Here is a 22,288-nt window from a genome sequence, read left to right on the forward strand (position 1 = left end):
ATGTTAAATATTAATGTCAATTTTAGATGAATTAGCTAGATATTAATTAGGTATATATATGAGATTTGAACTAGTTGAATTAATATGACTAGTTTATTTTTAGTATGAAAACTAATAGAACAAGTTTATTTTTAGTAAGAAAATTTAGGTATATGAGATTATTTAAACTAGTTGAATTAATATAGCTAGTTTATTTTTAGTAAATGCTTTGTTGAACTAGTTGAATTAGTAGAACTAGTTTATTTTTAGTAAGAAAATTTACGTATATGAGATTTGATGATCTAATTAAAATATTACTATATACATAGCTACTTTATATATTTTAGTAAGAAAATTAATAGAACTAGTTTATTTTTAGTAAATTCTTAGTTGAATTAGTTGAATTAATAGAACTAGTTTATTTTTAGTAAGAAAATTTAGATATCTGAGATTTGATGATCTAATTAAAATATTACTATATGGAACTAGCTACTTTATTTTAGTAAGAAAATTAATAGAACACGTTTATTTTTATTAAATGCTTAGTTGAATTAGTTGAATTAATAGAACTAGTTCAACTAATAGAAGTAGTTGAATTAGTTCAATTAGTTGAATTAATAGAACTAGTTAAATAGAAGCAAAGTATGGAGACCAGGGACTCACCGCGGGCGCCGGGTTCGCCTGGTTGTACGGGGCTTTCTCGAACCCCCAGTCATCCCGCAGGTTGGCCTTGGAGATGTCGTTGACCCGGCGGGCGACCTGGTCTGGCCCCAGCCGCAAGTTCGACATGCGGTTGGGGTCCTGAAGGCCGGTCAACTGACCGATGAGACGGGTGCGCCGTTGCAGCGGCAGCACTCGGTGGACGATAAAGGCGGTGATGAGGTCGGTGCCAGTGAGCCCTTCCCGCTCCTTCATCACCGACACCCGCTCGCACAGGTTGAGCACCTCCTGCCATGGACGCTTGGGGTAGTAACCCCAATTCTGCTTCGCCCACGGCGGCAAGTTGATGAACGGCGGCAAATTGATGCGGTCCGCGCCGAGATTGCGGACGTAGAACAAGGAATTCTGCCATTTCTTGGCAGAATCCTCCAGCGGCATCTTGGGGCAGTCAGCGCCCAACCGCTTGGAGATGACGGCGGCCCCGCAGTCGGACATCTCTCCGGCCCTCGGCCCCTGCTGTTTCAAAGAAAAGAAGCGCACCCAGAGATCGATCGAAGGCTCGACCCCTAGGTACCCCTTGCAGAGGGTGACGAAGCCCGAAAGCTGCACGATGGCGCCGGCGCCAAGATGATGGGGCTGGAGCCCGAAGAACTCTAGGAAGTCGCGGAAGAAGGTGCTCACGGGAAGGCCGAACCCGCGCTTAAAGTGCGGGAAGAAGACCACGCGCTCCGTGCCCACGGGCCGCGGCTCCCGCTGCCCCTGCGGCAGGCGCGCGGCGACCTTCGTCTCTCCCGGCAGGTGCCTGGTGGTGCGAAGATAGGCGATGTCGTCGAGGGTGACGGTCGAGCCCATCCACGAGCCCGACGGTAGCGCCATCGACAAAGGTGCGGAAGAAAGAAGGACGGAAGATGGCGATGAAGTTCTGCTCGAAGCAACAGGCGTCGCAGTGCGCGGCGGTCGCAAGAAGCAGAGGGAAGAAGAAGAAGGCAGGGGAGCGCGAGCGAGAATGATTTACACCGCCCCCTCGCCCCAATTTATAAGCCACGATTTGAAACGTGGGGAAGTGGGATCATTTGCGCTCGCCTTTCCGACTTCCCCGCAATAACTGCGCACGTACGTGCGCAATAACTTCCTTGAGAATGGCAACCGATTTGCGGACGCCGCAATAAATCTGCGCGCGTGGGCCGAGGGCGCGCGGCGGCGGGCCCCCGCGCGTCACCCTGTCCTGTCGCGCGCGTGGCCTGTCAGGCCCCTCCGGTTTCCAGGCGCCACGTGGCGCCCGCGCGAAGTCCAAAAGATTGCCCCAAGATTCGGCGGACTCCTCAGTTTCCTGCCGCTGCCGAGATGCCGCAATCCGGCCTCCGAAAGCCGGCACACAGTGGGTGTTGCCGGACCCGGCGGCCACAAAATTTGCCTCCTCAAGAGGGGGAAACTGCGAAGGCCCCCCTATCCGAAGACGACGGACCTTCACAGCTTCGGGGACTACTGTCGGGGGGATGAACCCCGGGCAGGCAACGGAACCCGGATCCTTTTCAAAAACAACAGGGCCAGTATCGCCCCTCAAGCCGGCTCGTGCTTGGCCGGGTCGCTCAACCCGGCCAAACCCCTCGACCCGGCCCAACCAGCTCAAGATGGCCGAACCTGGCACATCAAGACTTCTCCAACAAGCCAGCCCCACCCTTGGCGTGTTCCCCAATCCGGCTGTGGATCAGCTCTCGTCCCATCCCAGCCGTACAATGGGACAAGTCTCCATCTACCGATGACCGAGGCAATAGTGCCCCGCCCATGCCTCTGGTCAGCCGGGGCGTGGCAACAGTGCCCCACCTACCCGCTGACCAGGGCCGACATGGCAACAGTGCAACCATCGTCACTGCTGACGCTAGCAAGCGGCGACCTGACAGAGCGCCACCACAGCCGACTTGACTCGGCCACTCCCTGACGATCGACAAGACGGCAAACAGTGCCCCTACGGCCGCGGGGCCCGTGCCCGGAGAACCCGGCGAGCCCTGGCACCTAGCGGGTCCCAGCGCCGGCTCCCCAGACGATGACAATCCGGCCCCACGGCCTTGTACATTACCCTTGTATCCCTAGGGGGTTGGCCTATAAAACCCCCCAGGAGCCCTCATGCATACGGGCAAGCGACTCACTCACGCACGATAGCGAGATCCACTGCTAGCAACACACCATCCGCGCACCAGGAGAGGGAGCAGCCTAAGCCCTGGCCAGCCTCCTTTCTTCCTCAATACAGCTCTAGGAGCAGCTCTGTACTGATACATATCAACTACACTCGGAAGGACTAGGGGTGTTATCTCTCCGGAGAGCCCCGAACCTGGGTATGTCTTGCGTCCTGCGCTCGCTCATGCCGACCTCGCCTCTGGAGCCCACCAGTGCCCTCGAGCCTCCTCCTATCTTTAGCCATCCCTTGGCATCTGTCGTGCGCCCACCACGACACAAACCGACCCCCACCTTCTCGTGTTTGGGAAAGAAATCCCGTAGTTGTATTGTGCATACACAATCTCAATCAGACCATATCTTTTCTGACCTTTACCTATGGATTCCCTTTCCACAATATATCTCAAGCTCAACCCAATCAAAATGTTCCTACGTTGAACCAAAAGAATAAAGTTTCCCCCTTCGCGACGCACGGGTATTGAGCTAGTAAAGACACCTGCCGCACCACTCATCCAAGCATAATTCATGACATTTAAGTTCTACTTGCTGCGATTTTGCAAGAAATGGGGTAGTTAAATTACTGAACATGTTACATACATAGTGTTTTCATGGAGAAAGCTACTTGATGTTACATGCGATGACCGAGAATTTTCAATGAAACACTGCATGTGACACCCTACAAAGAAACTGCCAAGATGAGCAACCAAGTTATTGTACTAATTCATAGTAGTATATGATTGATGTTCTGTAAGACATCATAAATTAAATTTACATTTGAGTATATGCCGAAGAACTAACTAAGATTTTGTAGGACTACGCTCGGGTGTAGACATTCTAAGGTTATTAAGGAAATCTGTAGCTTTCCTGCAAAGTTTCTAAAATGATTTTGTTGGAGTTGCTTGCTCTGGAAACGCGTTAGGTTTTTACTTTTGGCACTCGACAATTTTACCTCTGTGCGGTTTTAGTTCTAAAACGACTAATTGTACGCATATTCTTGTGTCCCGAACTCTGGTGGCAACCCTGATTCTAATCTTAACATCTATCTATCTACCAAAACACCGGGCTTGTGACTCAGGAGTATACATAGAAAAATCAAGTACACCTTTAAACTCTAATAAGGCTATTATGTTCGACCATTTTATGTGTCTGAAGAGCAAAACAATAGTTCCTCATATTTTTTCACACATTATATGAAAAGTGATGGACGAAAAATGCAAGGAACATAACACACTAGTAGAAAATATGCCTTTAGTCCCGGTTCGCAAAGGCCATTAATCCCGGCTGTGCAACCGGGACTAAATATGCGCGATTAAAGGCTCCCCCTTTAGTCGCGCCTCTTACGAACCGCGATTAAAGGCCCGTCCACGTGGGCGCCAGGAGTCCGTCGGGGCGGAGGACCTTTAGTCCCGGTTCTCGTGGCTAACCGGGACTAAAGGCCTCCTCCGCAGGTTTAGGGTTTTAGCCCCCCTAAACCTGGTTTCTTTTTAATTTGTAGTGTTTTATTTCTTTTATATTTTATTTTGTGTTTTATTTTAATTTTGATGAAGTTTCAGTACACATATTCTACGCTACTATATACATGCATATGAAATTTCAAACAAGAACAATTCAAGAGGAATATATAATATATATTCAATCTCGGGTGACCATATACAACTTCGAACAAGTTTCCATACACAATTAGGATGGATGACCATATACAACTTCGAACAAGTTTCAATCTCGGGTATGCATATAAATTTCTTCGTCCTCGGTATAGTGTTCTCCTTTAGGATTGATGACTTCCCTCATGAAAAATCCTGCTAATTCATCTTGAATTGGTCGGAAGCGAGCTTCTGGACTAAGCCTCCTCCGCAAGTTATCCGTCGCCTTCCACACGCTATCCGATGCCTTCCGCTCAGAGGTGTGTCTCCGGATGTTCTCACAAACATAGTATCCACATAGATTGGTCCGCAGTGGCTGCTTATCCACATTAACTAACCTTCTAAAATCTAGCTCATGTTTGCATTCACCGACAATTTCTTCTGAGAACCGTCTCCAAACCCTACAGGGCAAAGAAAAATAAGTGAACAAGGGAGTTATTAGTTACTTGATATTAGGAAATGAACGAAAGAGACCGATCGATATAGAGCTCAAATGATTGAAAATAATTACTTTTGCAGCATTTTTCTCATGTCGGCCCGAATCCATAGAGTCCATGATTAGAACTCTGGAGGTGTGAAGTTCAATATTTAGCAGAATCCAGTGGAACCTGTGGACACGTTACATGCACAGTCATGCATAACTCATCGATTAGACATACCATGCATGGAGTAAACAAAAGAGAATGGGCACAAGAGAGAAACACTCACCCAAAATGGTAAGGAAATAGAATATGACTTTTGAGTTGATGCTTTCTAAGAAACTTGTACAAGTCTTTCTCCACGTCTTCGGGGTGATTTTGTAACACATGTCCATTAACGATATGTGGGTCAATGAACCCAACATCATGGATGTTTCTTATTTTGCATTCCCAAATCTTCAATCTGCATAATAGCGTACGCAACAATATAGTTAGGACAATATATATATATATATATATATATATATATATATATATATATATAGTGCAGGCAATGAAGAACGAGATGAGGTAGAAATAAATCACTTACAGAACGTAGCAACTCAGGATAGATTTGTCGAGCTCGCGCAGATTGAACAGCTGGAACAATTCACTCATATGAACTTGTACAGAGTACCGTTTGGTGTGATGCTCCTCTGTAACATCCGCATAAACATATTCTTTGTCGGCCCATGTTATGAAATGCTTGTACCAACGTAGCAGATTTCGCATTTGTGGTGGTAGACTCTTTTCCCGCGCAGGCTCGACGAGAGGCCCATTCCGCACATATTGTAATGCTATCTCACATACTGGCGCATCCTCAAGGCCTAAGAAGGCACGAAGAGTCAAACCCATCTCGGACGCTTGTTTCATGGCACTCGCTACAGTCAATCCAAGTGCTGCCGCAGCTGCTATGATCTCGGGGTCCTCTTCCGGACCGGCTTTCACTATGAGCGGGGGGATCGATTGTTTATTCTGCATCCCGAGCTGGTCAACTTGTTTCCCGCTTTTTTTACTTTCTTCTTTCTCCTCCTTCAATTTGCTTGCCTACGAAGTTCATGTCCATAGTCGTCAGGCATATTCAGCTCGGCTTGGGACGGTGTCGTCAAAAAATCCTTAGCCCACTTCTTTTGCTTCTCAGTGAATACTTGCTTGGGCTCAAGCTCTTTTATCGCCTTCGTATCCGCCTTCCATTTCTCATAATGAGCAGACGCGGCCAATTTGGTTTCAGCTTCACTAAGTTCCCAAGGCCTTGGGAGGAGAGGCTTCAGTGATGGCTCCGGTACCCTTGTGGTCTTAGGTACATAAGGGTCCGGGTTAATAGTCCAGGAGCGGGTTTCCTTGCTGTCCGCCTGCTTCTGCTTCTTCGCCGGAGGTGGATTGGGGGGGCGTCGTACCCGCCGGAGGAGGATTGGGGGGCGTCGTACCCGCCGGAGGAGGATTGGGGGGCGGCGGCTGCTTACCCGCCGGAGGTTGTGGATCGGGGGACGACGTCGAATGGCGTGAAGGAGGTGTAGGTGAACCACCACGACCACCACCACCGCCGGCACCACCACCACCACCACCATCGGAGGGGGGTGGACTTGTTAGCCTTGGCGCCTCGCCTGGAAACACTATGTACTTCTTTTTCCATAGAATGATCTGGCGCTTGACATCTCCAAGTCTTCTCTCCCCTTCGGGTGTAGCTTTGTCAATCTACAGGTCCTCAAACTCTTGGACTATGTCTTCCACCGTGACACGAGCATAGCCATATGCAATGGGGTTGTTGTGGTGGAGTGCTCCAGGTGTACAGGGTAAAGCACTGCCGGTAGCTACCTTCGTGGAAACGTTCCCCACGGGATAATGCAGATCACATTCTTTCATCTCCTTTACATCATCCACGGGGTAGTGAGGCTCCGGTGCACGAATCTCGATCATCGGTGCATTAGCACCAGGCGGGGCATCCGTGGAAGCCACGCTGCTTCTCCGCTGCTGGCTTCCGCGATCCGCTTCATGATCTTCAGGCGGCCCTGCAGCCGATTTTTCTTTTACTAGTTCATGCACGGTCTGCTTCAACTCATGGAGTTCCGATGCAAACTTCGCCAAAAGATCTGCATCCCGGTCCGTCTTTCTCTTACGGCTTCTGTAACAGTACGAGTCATTGTCCTGGGAAAACCCTACTTTCCACGGAATTCTGCCTTTGCCTCGTACACGTCCTCCGTGTTCATCATTCCCGAGGGCTGTTGTCAGTGCGTCTTTCTCTCTGTTGAACTTGATCAAGCCCTCTTGAGCTTGGGTCATTGCGTCAATAAGGGCTTGGGTGGGAGCAAACTTTTTCTTCCGGTGAACACACACCCCTGTCTCCGGGTCTAGCGATTCCCCATGCCCGTACCACCAGCTTTTGGCCCTTGGGTCACATCCCTCTGTACCTAGAGGGATTCCTCGCACCCTCGGGTCCTCCTCCATCTTCTGCCACTTAGGCTCCGAAAGGCGGTATCCTCCTGGCCCCATAATATGATGGAACTTTTTCTTACTCGCATTATCCTTATTTTTTTCGATATTTCCTTGAAATGCTCCGATTTCTTTTGCCTCACAAATTCTGGCCAATCATCTTTCAGTTTCTCATGTTGTCCATTGAAATCCGGAGTCTTGCCCTTGTTGACATAGTCACGGGTTAAATTTTTCTTGATGTTACGGAATGCTTCGGCCATCTTCTGAAGAGCGAACTCTTTAACTAGCCTCCTCCTCTCACGTCCACCCGGAACCTCGTTACCGAATTCATCGACTTTGTTGTATTCCGGAGGTAGAATGAAATGTTCCATAAGCTTTCTCCAGCAATCCTTTTTCGTTCTCTTGTCGACAAAACTAAAACCAAGACGTGCCTTCTTTGGCTCCTTCCATTCCTGGACGGTGATCGGGACGTTGTCTCTAACAACGACTCCGCATGAGTTGATAAACTTTGAGGTGTGCTGTAGGGGCTTGGCGGTTTCACTGACAAAATCAATGGCATATGTTTCTCCTGTTTTCATCGCCTTGGATTTGCCACGCTTTGTCGTACTCGATCCGGCCGAGGGCTAAAAAAAGAAAGAGAGTCGCGCGCGTTAATACATATGTATTCACATTTCAGTAAGTTTGTATCACGAGAGGCTCAATGTATATATATACCTCGCCGGAGGTGGTTGCTACTTGCAATTCGAGATCGTCGTTTGTTGACGGTTGACCTCCGTCGACAATGTCCGTTCCTTCACCTTCTTGATCATCGACAATGTCTGTTCCACCGTCAAGGTTCAGACAAGAAGAGACTACATCCTCTTCTTGCTCATATTCTGAGCCCGGCACATAAGAAATCTCGTTGTTTATGATGCCCATTAAATAACGTTCAGCCTCCGGATCCCTAAGCGGCTCGGCTCTATCGTCCGCCATATGCCACTCCTGCATGTAGTAAAAATTAATTAAGTATAAAGGAATTAAAAAATAAGATTAAGGGGACATAGAGGAGGAGCAGCGACGGTTTTTGCTTTCATCATCCGCCATTTTTGCTTTCATTTCAGCCATTTTTGGAAAACAACAAAAACAGAAAAAAAAATTCCTTTTCTTTTGAGGTATTAAACATAATAAAACAGAAAAAATTTCCTTTTCTTTCATTTAATTTTAGCCATTAAATAACATTTTGAGGTATTAAACATAATTTTTGGATAATTATTTAATTAGTTATGCAATTTTCTTTTTCCTTTTCTTTTATGACCAGAACAGAAAATTGATGTTTTTCCTTTTCTTTTAATTAGTTATGCCATTTTCTTTTTCCTTTTCTTTTAATTAGGGGCGGTGGCGGCGGCAACTCGCAGGGCAGTTGCGGCGGCGGTGGCAGCGCAGGGAAGGGGCAGCAGCACGCGGCGGCGCAGGGGGAAGGGGAGCGGAGCTCACTGGGGGGCGGCGGCGGCAGCGCGCAGGGGCAGGGGCAGCGGTGGCGGCGGCGCGCAGGGAAGGGCAGGGGCGGCGGCGGCAGTGCAGGGCAAGGGCGGCGGCGTAGGGCAGGGGAAGTGGGGGCAGAGCTCACTGGGGGCGGCGGAGCTCACTGGGGGGCGGCGGCGGCGGCGGCAGCGCGCAGGGGCAGGGGCAGCGGTGGCGGCGGCGCGCAGGGCAGGGCAGGGGCGGCGGCGGCAGTGCAGGGCAAGGGCGGCGGCGTAGGGCAGGGGAAGTGGGGGCAGAGCTCACTGGGGGCGGCGGAGCTCACTAGGGGAGCGTGCAGGCTCGGGGAAGGGCGGCGCAGCAGTAGCCTGGCGGCGTCGGCGTCGATCGGCGTCGGGGCAGGGCGTCGGCGTCGAGAGGAGAATGGGAGGTGGGGGAAAATTTACTAAGTGCTGTATATATAGACAGAGCATTGGTCCCGGTTCGTGGCACCAACCGGGACCAATGCCCCCCTTTAGTCGCGGTTGGTGTCCCCAACCGGGACTAAAGGTTCTTTCGCGCCGCTTTCGTTCCCGCGCGGAAAGAGCCTTTAGTCGCGGTTCGTGTCACGAACCACGACTAAAGGTCCTTTTTCATATACTTTTCATTTTAAAATCTTAAAAATAGAAATAAGATATCAAAAAATTCAAAAAAATAAAACTAATTCATTTTAAAATCTTAAAAATACAAATAATATATCAAAAAATTCAGAAAAATAAAACTAATTCATTTTAAAATCTTAAAAATAGAAATAATATATCAAAAAATTCAAAAAATAAAACTAATTCATTTTAAAATCTTAAAAATGCAAATAATATATCAAAAAATTCAGAAAAATAAAACTAATTCATTTTAAAATCTTAAAAATAGAAATAATATATCAAAAAATTCAAAAAAATAAAATTAATTCATTTGAAAATCTTAAAAATACAAATAATATATCAAAAAATGTAAAAAATAAAACTAATTCATTTGAAAATCTGAAAAATACAAATAATATATCAAAAAATTCAAAAAAATAAAACTAATTCATTTGAAATCTTAAAAATACAAGTAATATATCAAAAAATCCAGAAAAATAAAACTAATTCATTTTAAAAATTCAGACCGATTGTTTTGTTCTACATCCTCGATCCCTTGAAGGTTTGACAAAAGGTTTGATACATCATTCAGTTCATCGACCAAATACAAATCATCCGGATTCGCCATCATACGTCCTGCCGTGCATTTGGTATGCATATATGCACTCAGTAGCCACGGCAGGGCTGTATGATGGCGATACCGATTGTTTTGTTCTACATCCTCGATCCCTTGAAGGTTTGACAAAAGGTTTGATACATCATTCAGTTCATCGACCAAATACAAATCATCCGGATTCGCCATCGTACGTTTTAATTCACATGATCCATTCAACAAAGTTTGGTACAATAAATTATTACACATCAATTCTTCCCTTGTGTCCCTGCTTGCTTACGATTGTGCCGTATCCATGGAGCATCCTCATCATTTAACTTAATGCTTGGGTCAGTGTTCACTTTGAAGGGCGGAATTTCATCAAACATATTATAATCTTCTGACATGTCTGTCTTGTCCTCCACTCCCACGATGTTTCTTTTCCCTGAAAGAACAATGTGGCGCTTTGGATCATCGCATGATGTACTGATCGTTTTCTTATCTTTCCGTTTCCTCGGTTTGCTACTCATGTCCTTCAAATAAAAAACCTGAGCGACATCTTTGGCAAGGACGAATGGTTCGTCAAGGTAACCAAGATTGTTGAAATCCACCATTGTCATTCCGTATTGCTCGTCCACCTTTACCCCACCTCCTGTTTGCTTGAACCATTTGCACCGGAACAAAGGGACCTTAAAGGAGGGTCCATAGTCAAGTTCCCATATCTCCTCTATGTAACCATAATATGTGACCTTTTGCCCATTCTCGGTTGCTGCATCAAAGCGGACACCACTGTTTTGGTTGGTGCTCTTTTTATCTTGGGCGATGGTGTAAAATGTATTCCCATTTATCTCGTACCCTTGGAAAGTCGTTATAGTCGAAGATGGTGTCTTGGCCAACATGTACAGCTGATCTCCAACATCATTGTCATTCATTAAATGTTTTCGCAACGAACTGCCGAAAGTCTCCATGTGGGCCTTTCTAATCCAGGATTCAGGCTTCCCCGGGTTGTCCGAGCGTAAAATATTCTTGTGTTGCTCGAAGTACGGAGCCACCAAGCTGGAATTTTGCAGAACTGTGTGGTGTGCTTCAGTCATAGAATGACCGTCCATACATATCGTTGATTTCCTTCCGATCGTGCCTTTTCCACTTAGTCTCCCCTCGTGCCGCGATTGAGGAATACCAATCGGCTTAAGGTCGGGAACATAGTCAATACAGAACTCAATTACCTCCTCATTTCCATAGCCCTTGACGATGCTTCCTTCTGGCCTAGCACGGTTACGAACATATTTCTTTAATACTCCCATGAACCTCTCAAAGGGGAACATATTGTGTAGAAATACAGGACCGAGAATGGAAATCTCTTCGACTAGCTGGAGCAGGAGGTGCGTCATAATATCGAAGAAGGATGGTGGGAACACCAACTCGAAACTGACAAGGCATTGGACCACATCGTTCTGTAACCGTGGTAGATCTTCTGGATTGATTACCTTCTGAGAGATTGCATTGAGGAATGCACATAGCTTCACAATGGCTACTCGAACATTTTCCGGTAGGAGCCCCCTCAAAGCAATCGCAAGAAATTGCGTCATAATCACGTGGCAGTCGTGGGACTTCAGGTTTAGGAACTTTTTGTCCGCCATGTTTATTATTCCCTTTATATTCGACGAGAAGCCTGACGGGACCTTCATACTGCTCAGGCATTCAAAAAAAATGACCTTCTCTTCTTTGGTAAGAGCGTAGCTGGCACGACCTTGAAACCATTCCGGATGCCGGTCATCTGGGTCTTTCAAAAGTTGCTGGTCCTGCCGTGCTTCCTTTGTATCATTTGTCTTCCCATACACGCCCAAGAAGCTTAGCAGGTTCACGCAAATATTCTTCGTAACATGCATCACGTCGATTGCAGAGCGGACATCTAGGACTTTCCAATATTCTAGCTCCCAAAATATAGATTTCTTCTTCCACATGGGTGCGTGCCCGTCAACTCCCCGCAGAACTGATTGTCCGCCAGGACCCTTTCCAAAGATGACTTTCAAATCCTTGACCATATCAAATATCTCAGCACTAGTACGTTCCGCAGGCTTCGGCCGGTGATCTGCCTTGCCGTTGAAATGCTTGCCTTTCTTTCTTACGTTATGATTTCGGGGAAGAAATCGACGATGACCCAGGTACACGTTCTTCTTACAATTACCCAAACGTACACTTTCAGTCTCATGTAAGTAGTGCGTGCATGCATTGTATCCCTTATTTGTCTGTCCCGAAAGGTTACTGAGAGCAGGCCAATCGTTGATGGTTACAAAAAGCAACGCTCATAGGTCAAATTCCTCTTCTTTGTGCTCATCCCAGACACGTACACCAGGTCTGCCCCACAACTGTAAAAGTTCATCAACTAATGGCCTTAGGTACACATCGATGTCGTTCCTGGGTTGCTTTGGACCTTGGATGAGCACTGGCATCATAATGAACTTCGGCTTCATGCACAACCAAGGAGGAAGGTTGTAGATGCATAGAGTCACGGGCCAGGTGCTATGGCTGGAGCTCTGCTCGCCAAAAGGATTCATGCCATCAGTACTTAGACCAAATCTTATGTTCCTTGCGTCAGTTGCAAAATCTTTGAACACTCTATCGATCTTTCTCCATTGCGTTCCATCAGCGGGGTGTCTCAACTCCCCGTCGGACTTACGGTCCTCTTTGTGCCATCGCAACGACTTGGCATGCTTTTTGTTCCTGAACAGACGTTTCAACCGTGGTATTATAGGAGCATACCACATCACCTTGGCGGGAACCCTCTTCCTGGGTTTCTCGCCCTCAACATCGTCACCAGGATCATCGCCTCTGATCTTATAACGCAATGCAGTGCATACAGGGCATTCATTCAAATTCTCGTATTCACCGCGGTAGAGGATGCAGTCGGTAATGCATGCATGTATCTTCAGAACCTCTAAACCTAGAGGGCAGACAACCTTCTTTGCTTCGTACGTACTGGCGGGCAACTCGTTATTCTTCGGAAACATATTCTTCAACATTTTCAGCAAATTTTCAAATGATGAGTCAGCTACACCTTCCCGTGCCTTCCATTTTAGCAAATCCAGTGTGCAGCCCAGCTTTTTCAGACTATTATCGCATCCTGGGTACAACGACTTTTTGTGATCCTCTAACATGCGATCCAAATTCTCCCTCTCCTTCTTAGTTTCGCAGCGTCTCCGTGCATCAGCAATGGTCCGACCAAGATCATCAGCGGGCTCATCATGTGCCTCTTCTTCACCTTCACCTAACCCTTCCCCACCTTCAGCATCATCCTCCATGAAAGTATCACCGAAATGATCATGATAGTTGTCATCGATATCATCCCCTTCTTCATCTTCTTCCATTCTAACCCCTCTTTCTCTATGCTTGGTCCAACAATTATAGCTTCGCATGAAACCGTGCCGAAGCAGGTGCATGTGAACGTCTCTTGAGGAGGAGTAACCCTTCTGATTCTTACAGACAGCACATGGACAGATAATAAAACCTCGCTGCTTGTTCGCATTTGCCACTACGAGGAAATCTTTCAAACCCGTAGTGAACTCGCCGGAGAGTCGGGGACCGTACATCCATTGCCGATTCATCTGCATTATTATTATATAAAGTATATAATTAACCATCATGCATTTGTTAAACTAACTAGCTAGAAATAATACAAATTAAACAATGAACTACACACATGCATATTTTATCAATGACACATGAAAGGTTCAAGTTGCTAACCGCGATCGCGGAGGAAAAATAAATGAGAAAGCTCAAGTGTGGCTCGAACACTTCATATCATGTTTGTTTCATGCTCTCGGGCATTTCATCGAACACCTTGTGTGCATAGGAGGAACCAAAAGCAAACCCACCACCCCCCTTCTGAATTGTGGCTAAGTGAAGTGAGCTGAGTCCTATATATAGGGATGGACCTTTAGTCCCGGTTGGCCTGGCCAACCGCAACTAAAGGCCTTCGGGCCAGCCTGAGGACCTTTAGTCCCAGTTGGCCAGGCCAACCGGGACTAAAGCCCCTCCCGTCCGCCAGCTGTCGACCGAGCGCGCTGGGCCCAGATAGTTGGTCGCGGGTCTCCTCCCGAACCGCGACTAAAGACCCCTTTGGTCGCGGTTCGATTATTTTAGGGACTAATGGGGGCGTATGGAAGCCTCTTTTTCTACTAGTGACATAAGACATGTTGAGACACCGCAGCAAGTCAGCGGTCCAAATTGACCACTTCCAAGTATGAAATCTTTATAACATTTCAATAAATGATAGGTTGTGCTCCACGATAACTCCTTTAAGTTTGGAGAAATAACGTAGCTAGGTAGAAATTCTGTTACTCAGAAATGGGAGGGCATTAATACATATATACCTAGAATCAAAGTTTTAAAAGCGGCATCCTCAAAATATATGCTAAATTGACATTATAGATGCTAAAGTCGCTGAATTGTACACGGTGCCATTTAGTGTGAAGCCCCTCCAAAGTCTATACACTGAGGGGGTGTTTGGTTCAGGGACTTTTTAGTCCCAGTGACTAGAAAAAGTCCCTAAAAAGTCCCTAGGAACCAAACAGGAGGGACTTTTTCTACAGGGACTAGAAAAAGACTCTACTGGAGAGTCTTTTTTGATTAGTCCCTGGGACTAGAAAAAGTCCTAGGACTTCTGAACCAAACACCCCCTGAGATAGTGCACTATTTAGAACTCTGCCTAGGATATGTAGCTTTATAAATGCTAACGAATACTTTCAGCAAAACAAGAAGTTTTTCGTTTGAAAAAACGCATGTCATGAAAGCTGAACCCATGAATACTAGGTCTTCTGGGCTATCATCCTAGTTTGGTGTGGGCATCACACATACATGATTCGAAGGAGGACACTTAACATATCCAAGACAACACCTTTTGATCCCTCTCTGTTGGAGCTAGGCCTGGAAGGCTATTGGGAACTAAGGCATGCTATTTTGGCTTTGCCAGCTGTTCCACTCATGCTCACACCACCTCATTAACTCCCAATACTATTTGGGTTAATTGCCACTCGAATGAAGCCTCCTGTTTCGAACCGAAATGAAGACCTAATGGAAACGGAGGAACATGGAAAGGAGTAGTTCTCGCTGGTAAGGCAAGGATGCATATTTTGGTGGCCTAACGCTACTAATTCATGGTTGATGCCAGCACAATACCTTCTATGGGTCTAATGATAAACTCTCTCGTTTCTCTCTGTACGAGTGGAATTTCAAACAGGTGGAATGTAGCGTCTTGGTTGCAGGAAATGGATATCGTCATGGTCAATAGTTATTTGCTTTATACTAGTTGCAATGTCTGCCTAGGAGCCATCAATTGTTGTCTTGTTTCCTTTGTTTGGGCGTAATGACATAATTTTAGTCCACTACAAGTATAGTGGTTCTATCAATGCATCAAGGCAAGAGCTTTACATTATTGTAGATGATATATACCAATAATATATAATAACATATGGTTTGATGAGCCAGGGGTTATTGACGGGGATAATTCCGGCCGATCTTGGTCGGGCCATGGCCAACCAATCGTGTCCCCCATAATTATGCCTACTTGACTGGCCTCCTTTGTTTGTGAAAATATCTAGATCAATAGCAATATGATCATACATTTAAATAGTTGCAAACAAATGCATCTACTAACAAAAGGACCAAATTCTCAACAAGTTTTTTACGTCCCTCGATCCCAAAAGCAAAAGAACAGGCTGTCCCCAGCAAATGCCTACAATTTTTGGCCTATTTTCCCCTTCCTTTTTGAGCAAAACGTTTGTACATGCTACCACGGAAATCATGAACAAACTTCGCCGCATCAGGATCCAAGTCGTCCGCCTTCACATACACCATCTTTTGGTCCTCACCCACTTGCTTAATCGCAAGATTCCTCTCGTCGAGCTTAATCTTCTTATTTTCGATTTCATGAGCAAGCCAGGCCTCTCCGACTTCTTTTCCTTCTCGATCTTATTGCGCTTGGAAAATGCCTCCACCTTCTTTACCATGATGTTCTAGAACTTCTCCATCATCTTGGGTGTTGCATCTTCTTGCTTCTCCTTCTCGGTCTCCCACTGCCCCTTTACCTAGGCACATGGGTGATCGGTGCAAGCCCTCTTACAATGGTTGGATCACCACTTTCATCACTTGCTTTGGCGTTGGCACTGATAAAATGGGTTATGTTTCTCCACTGGCTTTGCACATTCAACTTGTACCAATAATACATCATCGTGAATGGCTAGCCCCCAGTCTTGTTGTACAAAGCGGCGGCATGACCCACTAGCAACATAAAGCAAATTAATCAAATGACCAACACATAGAGCAGCACGAAAGCAACATAGAGTAAATCAACTTACGAGCTCGAGCAGTGACACACCACTTGGCCATCGGTTTTGTGTTTCTACATATGATGCGTACTTGGTGATGGCCTTTTGAATGGTGTACCATCTATGACTTAGCGACTTCGGATTGCGATCATGGATCACTTACTAGACATAAGGCTCTTTGTTTTTGTGCTCATGAAAAAAATCATGCACACTTTACCAAAAAGTCGAGCCCTTTTGCTCCGTGCCTTGAAACGAATCACACTAGTGCCCAACCAAGCCGCACACAACAATTGATAGTCCTAGTTCGAGTACGACATACCCCTCTTCTTTACGGCCACATCAGGCACCCTAGGTTGTTGGGTGTCCATCATGGTCGTGTCTTGCTCTACCTAAGGCGAGTAGTGGTCATCGACTTGTCCGTCCACGTGCTCGCCGCCATTATAAATCATGTTCATCATCTCCTCGCTAGTGACCGCCATCGACTTTGGGGGAGGCAATCGAGCAAACAATGATTGGGCACCGCCTAATGAGGGCTCCTCGGACTGAAACCGCAATCGAATGAGTGTGGACGACTTGATGAACATATAGTCGTTGTTGAGGTCGACGGTGTATGATGGAGGCCTTCCGGAGGTGAAGGAGGAGGCGACAGAGTGCTCTGGCGATTATTGCGTGCCACCTAGACCGTGTCGATGAGCAACGAAGTTGGACGACTATTGCCCGGGCGGCGGGGACACGACGGGCCGCTGTGGAGGAGGATCTCTTGCTTGAGTGGCCGCAAACGCCTTCTTCTTCACTGGCACCGACACATGAAGGATGGGTTCCAGGTATGGCATGGCGATGAACCTTGTAAGGGTTGCGACAATTCCATTATGGTGGCACAAACGACGGACTAGCGGTGGCGGTGGTAATTGAGGCGGAGAGGGCGGGCTTTCACGTGACAAGTGGCAGGACTGTGAAGACGCGCATGGTGGGGGTTTTGGATAGGACATGGATGTCAGACTATGACATAGCAGGTGCCCGAACTCCCAGATCTCCCCTGGTTTTGGGCCGGGCTATGGGATTTCAAGAGTCCAGGCCATCCAATTTGATGATCCACCTTGGATGGCTAAAAGTGTCCAAAGGATCCATTTCAGTCCAAAAGTTTGTGGGCGTTTTGATGACCCACTTTGGACTTTGGAGATGCCTTTATGAGACCAATATCTGCAACACTAAAACTGATCATGGGTTGCCCGGCCCGAAAAACCAGAACCTCACGAGGCTCTGGCTTCGTTTTGCTGCCCGAAAGAATATTTGGGCCAAGTTCGTGTTTCCATGTTTCAACTTTTTGGTGGGGCTTTCGGGCTTCAGACCAGACTTACACGTGCACTAACAGAAAAACAACATTCATGCCACGCTTTTGGGATTGCATTCAAGCCAAACTCAGGCACGAGGAAACACATATTTTCAGGCTTCGGTCCGTGCTCAGGCCTGGGATTTTCACTTTGGGCTTTATGAAGCCCGGCCCAAAACCCGGCTTACTATAAGGCATGATCAGGTCTAAGCACCACCTTGGAACCCCTAAAAAACCCACCTTGGAAAGACTAGCCTCAAAAATAAAAATAAAAAAACCACCTTGAAAAGACAGGTGCCAAACCGGGAAGCGCACACCTGGTCCGGTCGAGCGCGCCCAAACATACACGGGGACCTCCTCCATTCTATCTTCTCGAGGTGCCCACGCCCCTCCTCCTCGACCACCCAATCCGGTTCACACCGCCTCTCGCCGTCGCCATGTCGGTCGCCGTGGCGGCCGCCTCCTCCTACCTCCCCTCTCGCTACGCACTGGGCCACGCCAACTCGCACCGCCCTCTCCGCCCCCTGCGCTTCATCTCTTCCCCGCCGCAGCCGTGCGCCTCCCCAGCGTCGCTCCTCCGGCGGCGGCGGGCGGCGGCGCCCACCACCTTCTGCTCCGCGCCGTCGCTCGGCCGCGTCGGCTGGCCGCGCCGCGAGGGGAGCGCCTGGCTGCTCTCCTTCAGCGCCGAGGCCGATGCCTCCCCGTCGGACGCGGAGGGGGCCGTGGACCCCTCCGAGGCGGTCTCCGCGCTGCTCCCGCTCGTCGTCGTCGCCACGGCCGTCGCCGCCCTCGGCAACCCTGCCACTTTCTCCTGGTGAGCCAAGCGTGCACTGGACGCTTCGAGAAGATTCTTGGCTTGGAATTTTGCACAGCTAGCAGCACATGGCCATTGATTGATTTGATTATTGTAAGTCCTTTTGCAGGGTCTCCAAGGAGCTGTACGCACCTGCACTCGGAGGCATCATGCTCTCCATTGGCATCAAACTATCCTTCGACGACTTCGCTCTGGCCTTCAAGAGGTATATTTTTCACTCTTCTGCTGCTTCACCCAAGATCATAGAGCAAATGTGAAACCATTCTTTGTCTGGTCGTGTGTTGTGTTCCCAAATCCAGGCCAGTGCCGCTGTCGATTGGATACATGGCACAGTACATGCTCAAGCCTCTGCTGGGAGTGCTGATCGCAAGGGTGTTCCGGATGCCATCGGCCTTCTTCGCGGGTTTCATGCTTACATGCTGCGTCTCGGGCGCGCAGCTTTCGAGCTATGCCAGCTTCCTGGGGAAAGGAGATGTTGCGTTGAGTATTCTGCTCACAACCTACTCCACCATATCTTCGGTGATTGTGACACCTATCCTCACTGGTTTGTTGATTGGTTCAGTGGTTCCGGTTAATGGAATTGCAATGGCGAAATCGATTCTCCAGGTAATGGAATTGTTCCAGTTTCAGGTGGTTTCTTGCTAATTAACAAGTTATTTCTTTGATTTTACTCTGATTTCCGATATTTTTTCCAGGTGGTTCTTCTGCCTGTGACACTAGGTCTCCTTCTGAATACCTATGCAAAACCAGTGGTTAATGTCATACAACCAGTGATGCCATTTGTTGCTATGGTGTGCACATCACTCTGTATTGGGAGCCCTCTTGCTATAAATAGGACCATGCTCCTCTCATCACAGGGATTCATGTTACTTCTCCCCATAGTGACTTTCCACATTGCGGCCTTTGTTGTGGGTTACTGGGTTTCCAAGTTGCCTCAGTTGAGGTAATCATTAAATGCCGTGATTACATTTTTATTCATTTGTAATGTTCCTTTGCATAGCTGATTTTTTGCCCATGATTTTGCTAAAGCACGATTCAATCTTATGTGCAATATTGATGTAACTGAGTCATCTCTTTTCTTTGATGCTACTTTCTGTTACGTCTGCGGAAGTCCTATATGCCGATCATATTTATCTTCTAACAGGAAATGAAATTTTGCCTCTAGAGAAATCTTGACCAATTTCACTAAATAATTAAATTCTGTTATTTAACTTTTTTGTTAGTCACATAGTTTCAGTAAAGTAGTTCCTTTTGAAAACAATATGGTGAAATTCATGCTGTAAAAAATGGTGAAATGTGTTAGACGTATCATATTTCATATTATGTTTATATTCCAGTGGCAAGTCGTCTGGCCCCATGTTGTATATTTTACCTGAATTATTCCATTAAACTAACCTATTAGAAAAGCGTATTTTTTCTATTCACATTTGTCATGGCCATTAATTTCCAAAACTGAAACTTAATTCAATCTAGTTACCATCGTGATAAATGGCCTGTTATTTGCAGCATTTGGTACCTTCGTCCTGTGTCTGGAAAGGTGAACTAGTATCACATCATCATTTGTGGCTTCTGTTACAGCCCGCAATCTTTTTTTGGCATAAAACTATGCTTCTGAAGTTCCTTGATGCTGTTTGGCTAATTTTCTTATTGCACTTATGTGTAGGCAAGAAGAGCCTGTTTGTAGGACTATTTCAGTGTGTACTGGAATGCAGAGCTCCACCCTAGCTGGACTTCTTGCTACGCAATTTCTTGGAATCAGCCAGGCAGTTCCTGCAGCATGTTCTGTTGTTGTCATGGCAATATTTGGTTTGACTCTTGCATCGTACTGGGGAAGTGGCATGCGAATAAGAGACATTCCTTCGAGATTCTTCCCACAAGCTTCCGCTGATGCAAGATCGTGAGAGGCTGGATTTATAGCATTGAAATTTTTTCAAGGGCTCCCAGCTTGAGAAACTCTGCTGCCGTTTGGGGATGCAGTTACAGGGATGATGTCCTGCGCCTCATCCAGCAATCAGGCATGCCATAGTAACTACAAAAGGCAGAACTATAAACAGCAGATTGTGCAAGATAAGCAGCGGCTGAGGATAACCTCGCCACAGAAACAACCTGCATGGCTGCATACGACGGAAGGATAATGAGATGCCAGTCATTTATCAGCTATCATACCATGTGCAGTAGGCTCCATTAATTAGTGGCGCCTCCTTAGCCATTTTTTGTAGATACTAGGTAGTAGACACGTTCATGATCCCTATGTATACCACTAAGCATATGCATGTGCAATGCCAATATCATCCACGCATTCTTCGCAAGATGAACCCATGAATGTCTGTACCCTTCTCAAGTCCTTATTTTTGCGGAATATGGCCTCAAATTCAGTCGTTCTATGTCGCAAATGTGCTTAATCTAATTTTCACTCTTCTACAAAGCTGAATTTTGAATTCAGGACTTTTAGTTGGACAAAATAGAGTTTAGTATGCATTCCCCCTTGGTGGAACAGAATGATGAAGACAGGCTTTTCGTTTGTGTTCTTCTCAAAATATCTGTTTGTCGCCAATGGTTTGATATTTCTGAAACAAACAAGTGATGAAGTGAGACAAGAGGCCTTGACTTGTCCTGTAGTTTATCTGTCACTCTGATGGTCCTGGCATAAGCTGTGGACGTAACGGTTTGGGGATGCCACGGGCATAGCTCCCAACTAGGCAACTACAACTACAAATGATGACAGAGAAAGGAGAGAAGAAAAATCACACTCTACATCAGTCGTTTGATGTGCATCTCTTTCTCTTCTCCTGTCTATTTCTCTGTTATTTTCAGTTGGCCACAGAGGTCCATTGCTTCGTTTTGTCGCTGAATGTAAGCCCACGTGGGCACCGAAAGCAATGTCGACGATAAGTAAGTCAAATTATCCTAGGCCAAGGCACTGTCAACATCGTGTCGTTGGAAAAGATTTTCCATATGAATATTTTTTTAGTAAAATGAAGCCATCCATAGCTCTCAACAGTGGTTTGTGATTCTCGGCTCATATTTCCTGGGTAGGTTAGGGAATGGGAACCAAATGCCCCCCGTTTCGCTCGCTCAGATATGCGCCATCCATATTAGGGATTACACTGCCTTTCCCCCACCTGTTTTGGGAAGGTTCTAGAACCTTCCCTGAACCGGTTTTACTTTTTTATGTGTTTTTTCTTTCCTTTTTTCTTTTTTATTTTAAAATTCGAAATAAAATTTGGAATCCGAGATTTTTTTTTCAAATTATAAACATTTTTTGAATTCAAGATTTTTTTGAATTCATAAACATTTTTCTAATCATTGAACCTTTTCCAAAATTTGGGAATAATTTTTTAAATCTGCAAATACTTTTTGAATAGACGAACATTTTTCTGGGTGCCCGAGATTGCCATATGATGCGTACACTTGGCCACTACTGACAGCCACCAAAAAACGCTTGGTAGGCATTCATAATTTTCATATTACATAATCATAGGGGCGTGGTTAAACTGAGCTGGAGCTCATATGAGCTTGGGTGAACAATAAAAAAAATTCAAAATTTCTTTGTAGCAAACATTGACAAAAGTTTTCATTGCTTGCAAAGTTACATCACAAAACGACACTTGTTTGTATTTATTTTCATGTTTTAATTTACTGCTCACTCAAGTTCACATGAACACGAGCTCAGAAAAACACTTTCGATAATCATAAGCACTTCTTTTGTCCCATGCAATGAGTTTTTTTATTTTATTTTTGAAAAAGAGGATTACCCTGGCCTTTGCATCACCATGATGCACACAACCATAGTGAGTTTTTCCGAG

At 46.4% G+C, this 22,288-nt stretch overlaps 1 protein-coding gene across 1 annotated transcript; it reads left to right on the forward strand.

Moving 5' to 3' along the window:
• Positions 1–17,965: 17,965 nt before the first annotated feature.
• LOC109774465 (probable sodium/metabolite cotransporter BASS3, chloroplastic) lies at positions 17,966–20,864 on the forward strand. The gene is made up of 5 exons (XM_020333189.4): positions 17,966–18,482; positions 18,592–18,687; positions 18,782–19,088; positions 19,178–19,425; positions 20,146–20,864. The coding sequence occupies exons 1-5, from the start codon at positions 18,106–18,108 to the stop codon at positions 20,381–20,383; spliced, it is 1,266 nt and encodes a 421-aa protein (XP_020188778.1). The 5' UTR covers positions 17,966–18,105; the 3' UTR covers positions 20,384–20,864.
• The last annotated feature ends 1,424 nt before the right edge of the window (positions 20,865–22,288 follow it).

Source organism: Aegilops tauschii, chromosome 6 (assembly GCF_002575655.3).
Source record: "Aegilops tauschii subsp. strangulata cultivar AL8/78 chromosome 6, Aet v6.0, whole genome shotgun sequence".
In the NCBI taxonomy this organism is placed as follows: domain Eukaryota; kingdom Viridiplantae; phylum Streptophyta; class Magnoliopsida; order Poales; family Poaceae; genus Aegilops; species Aegilops tauschii.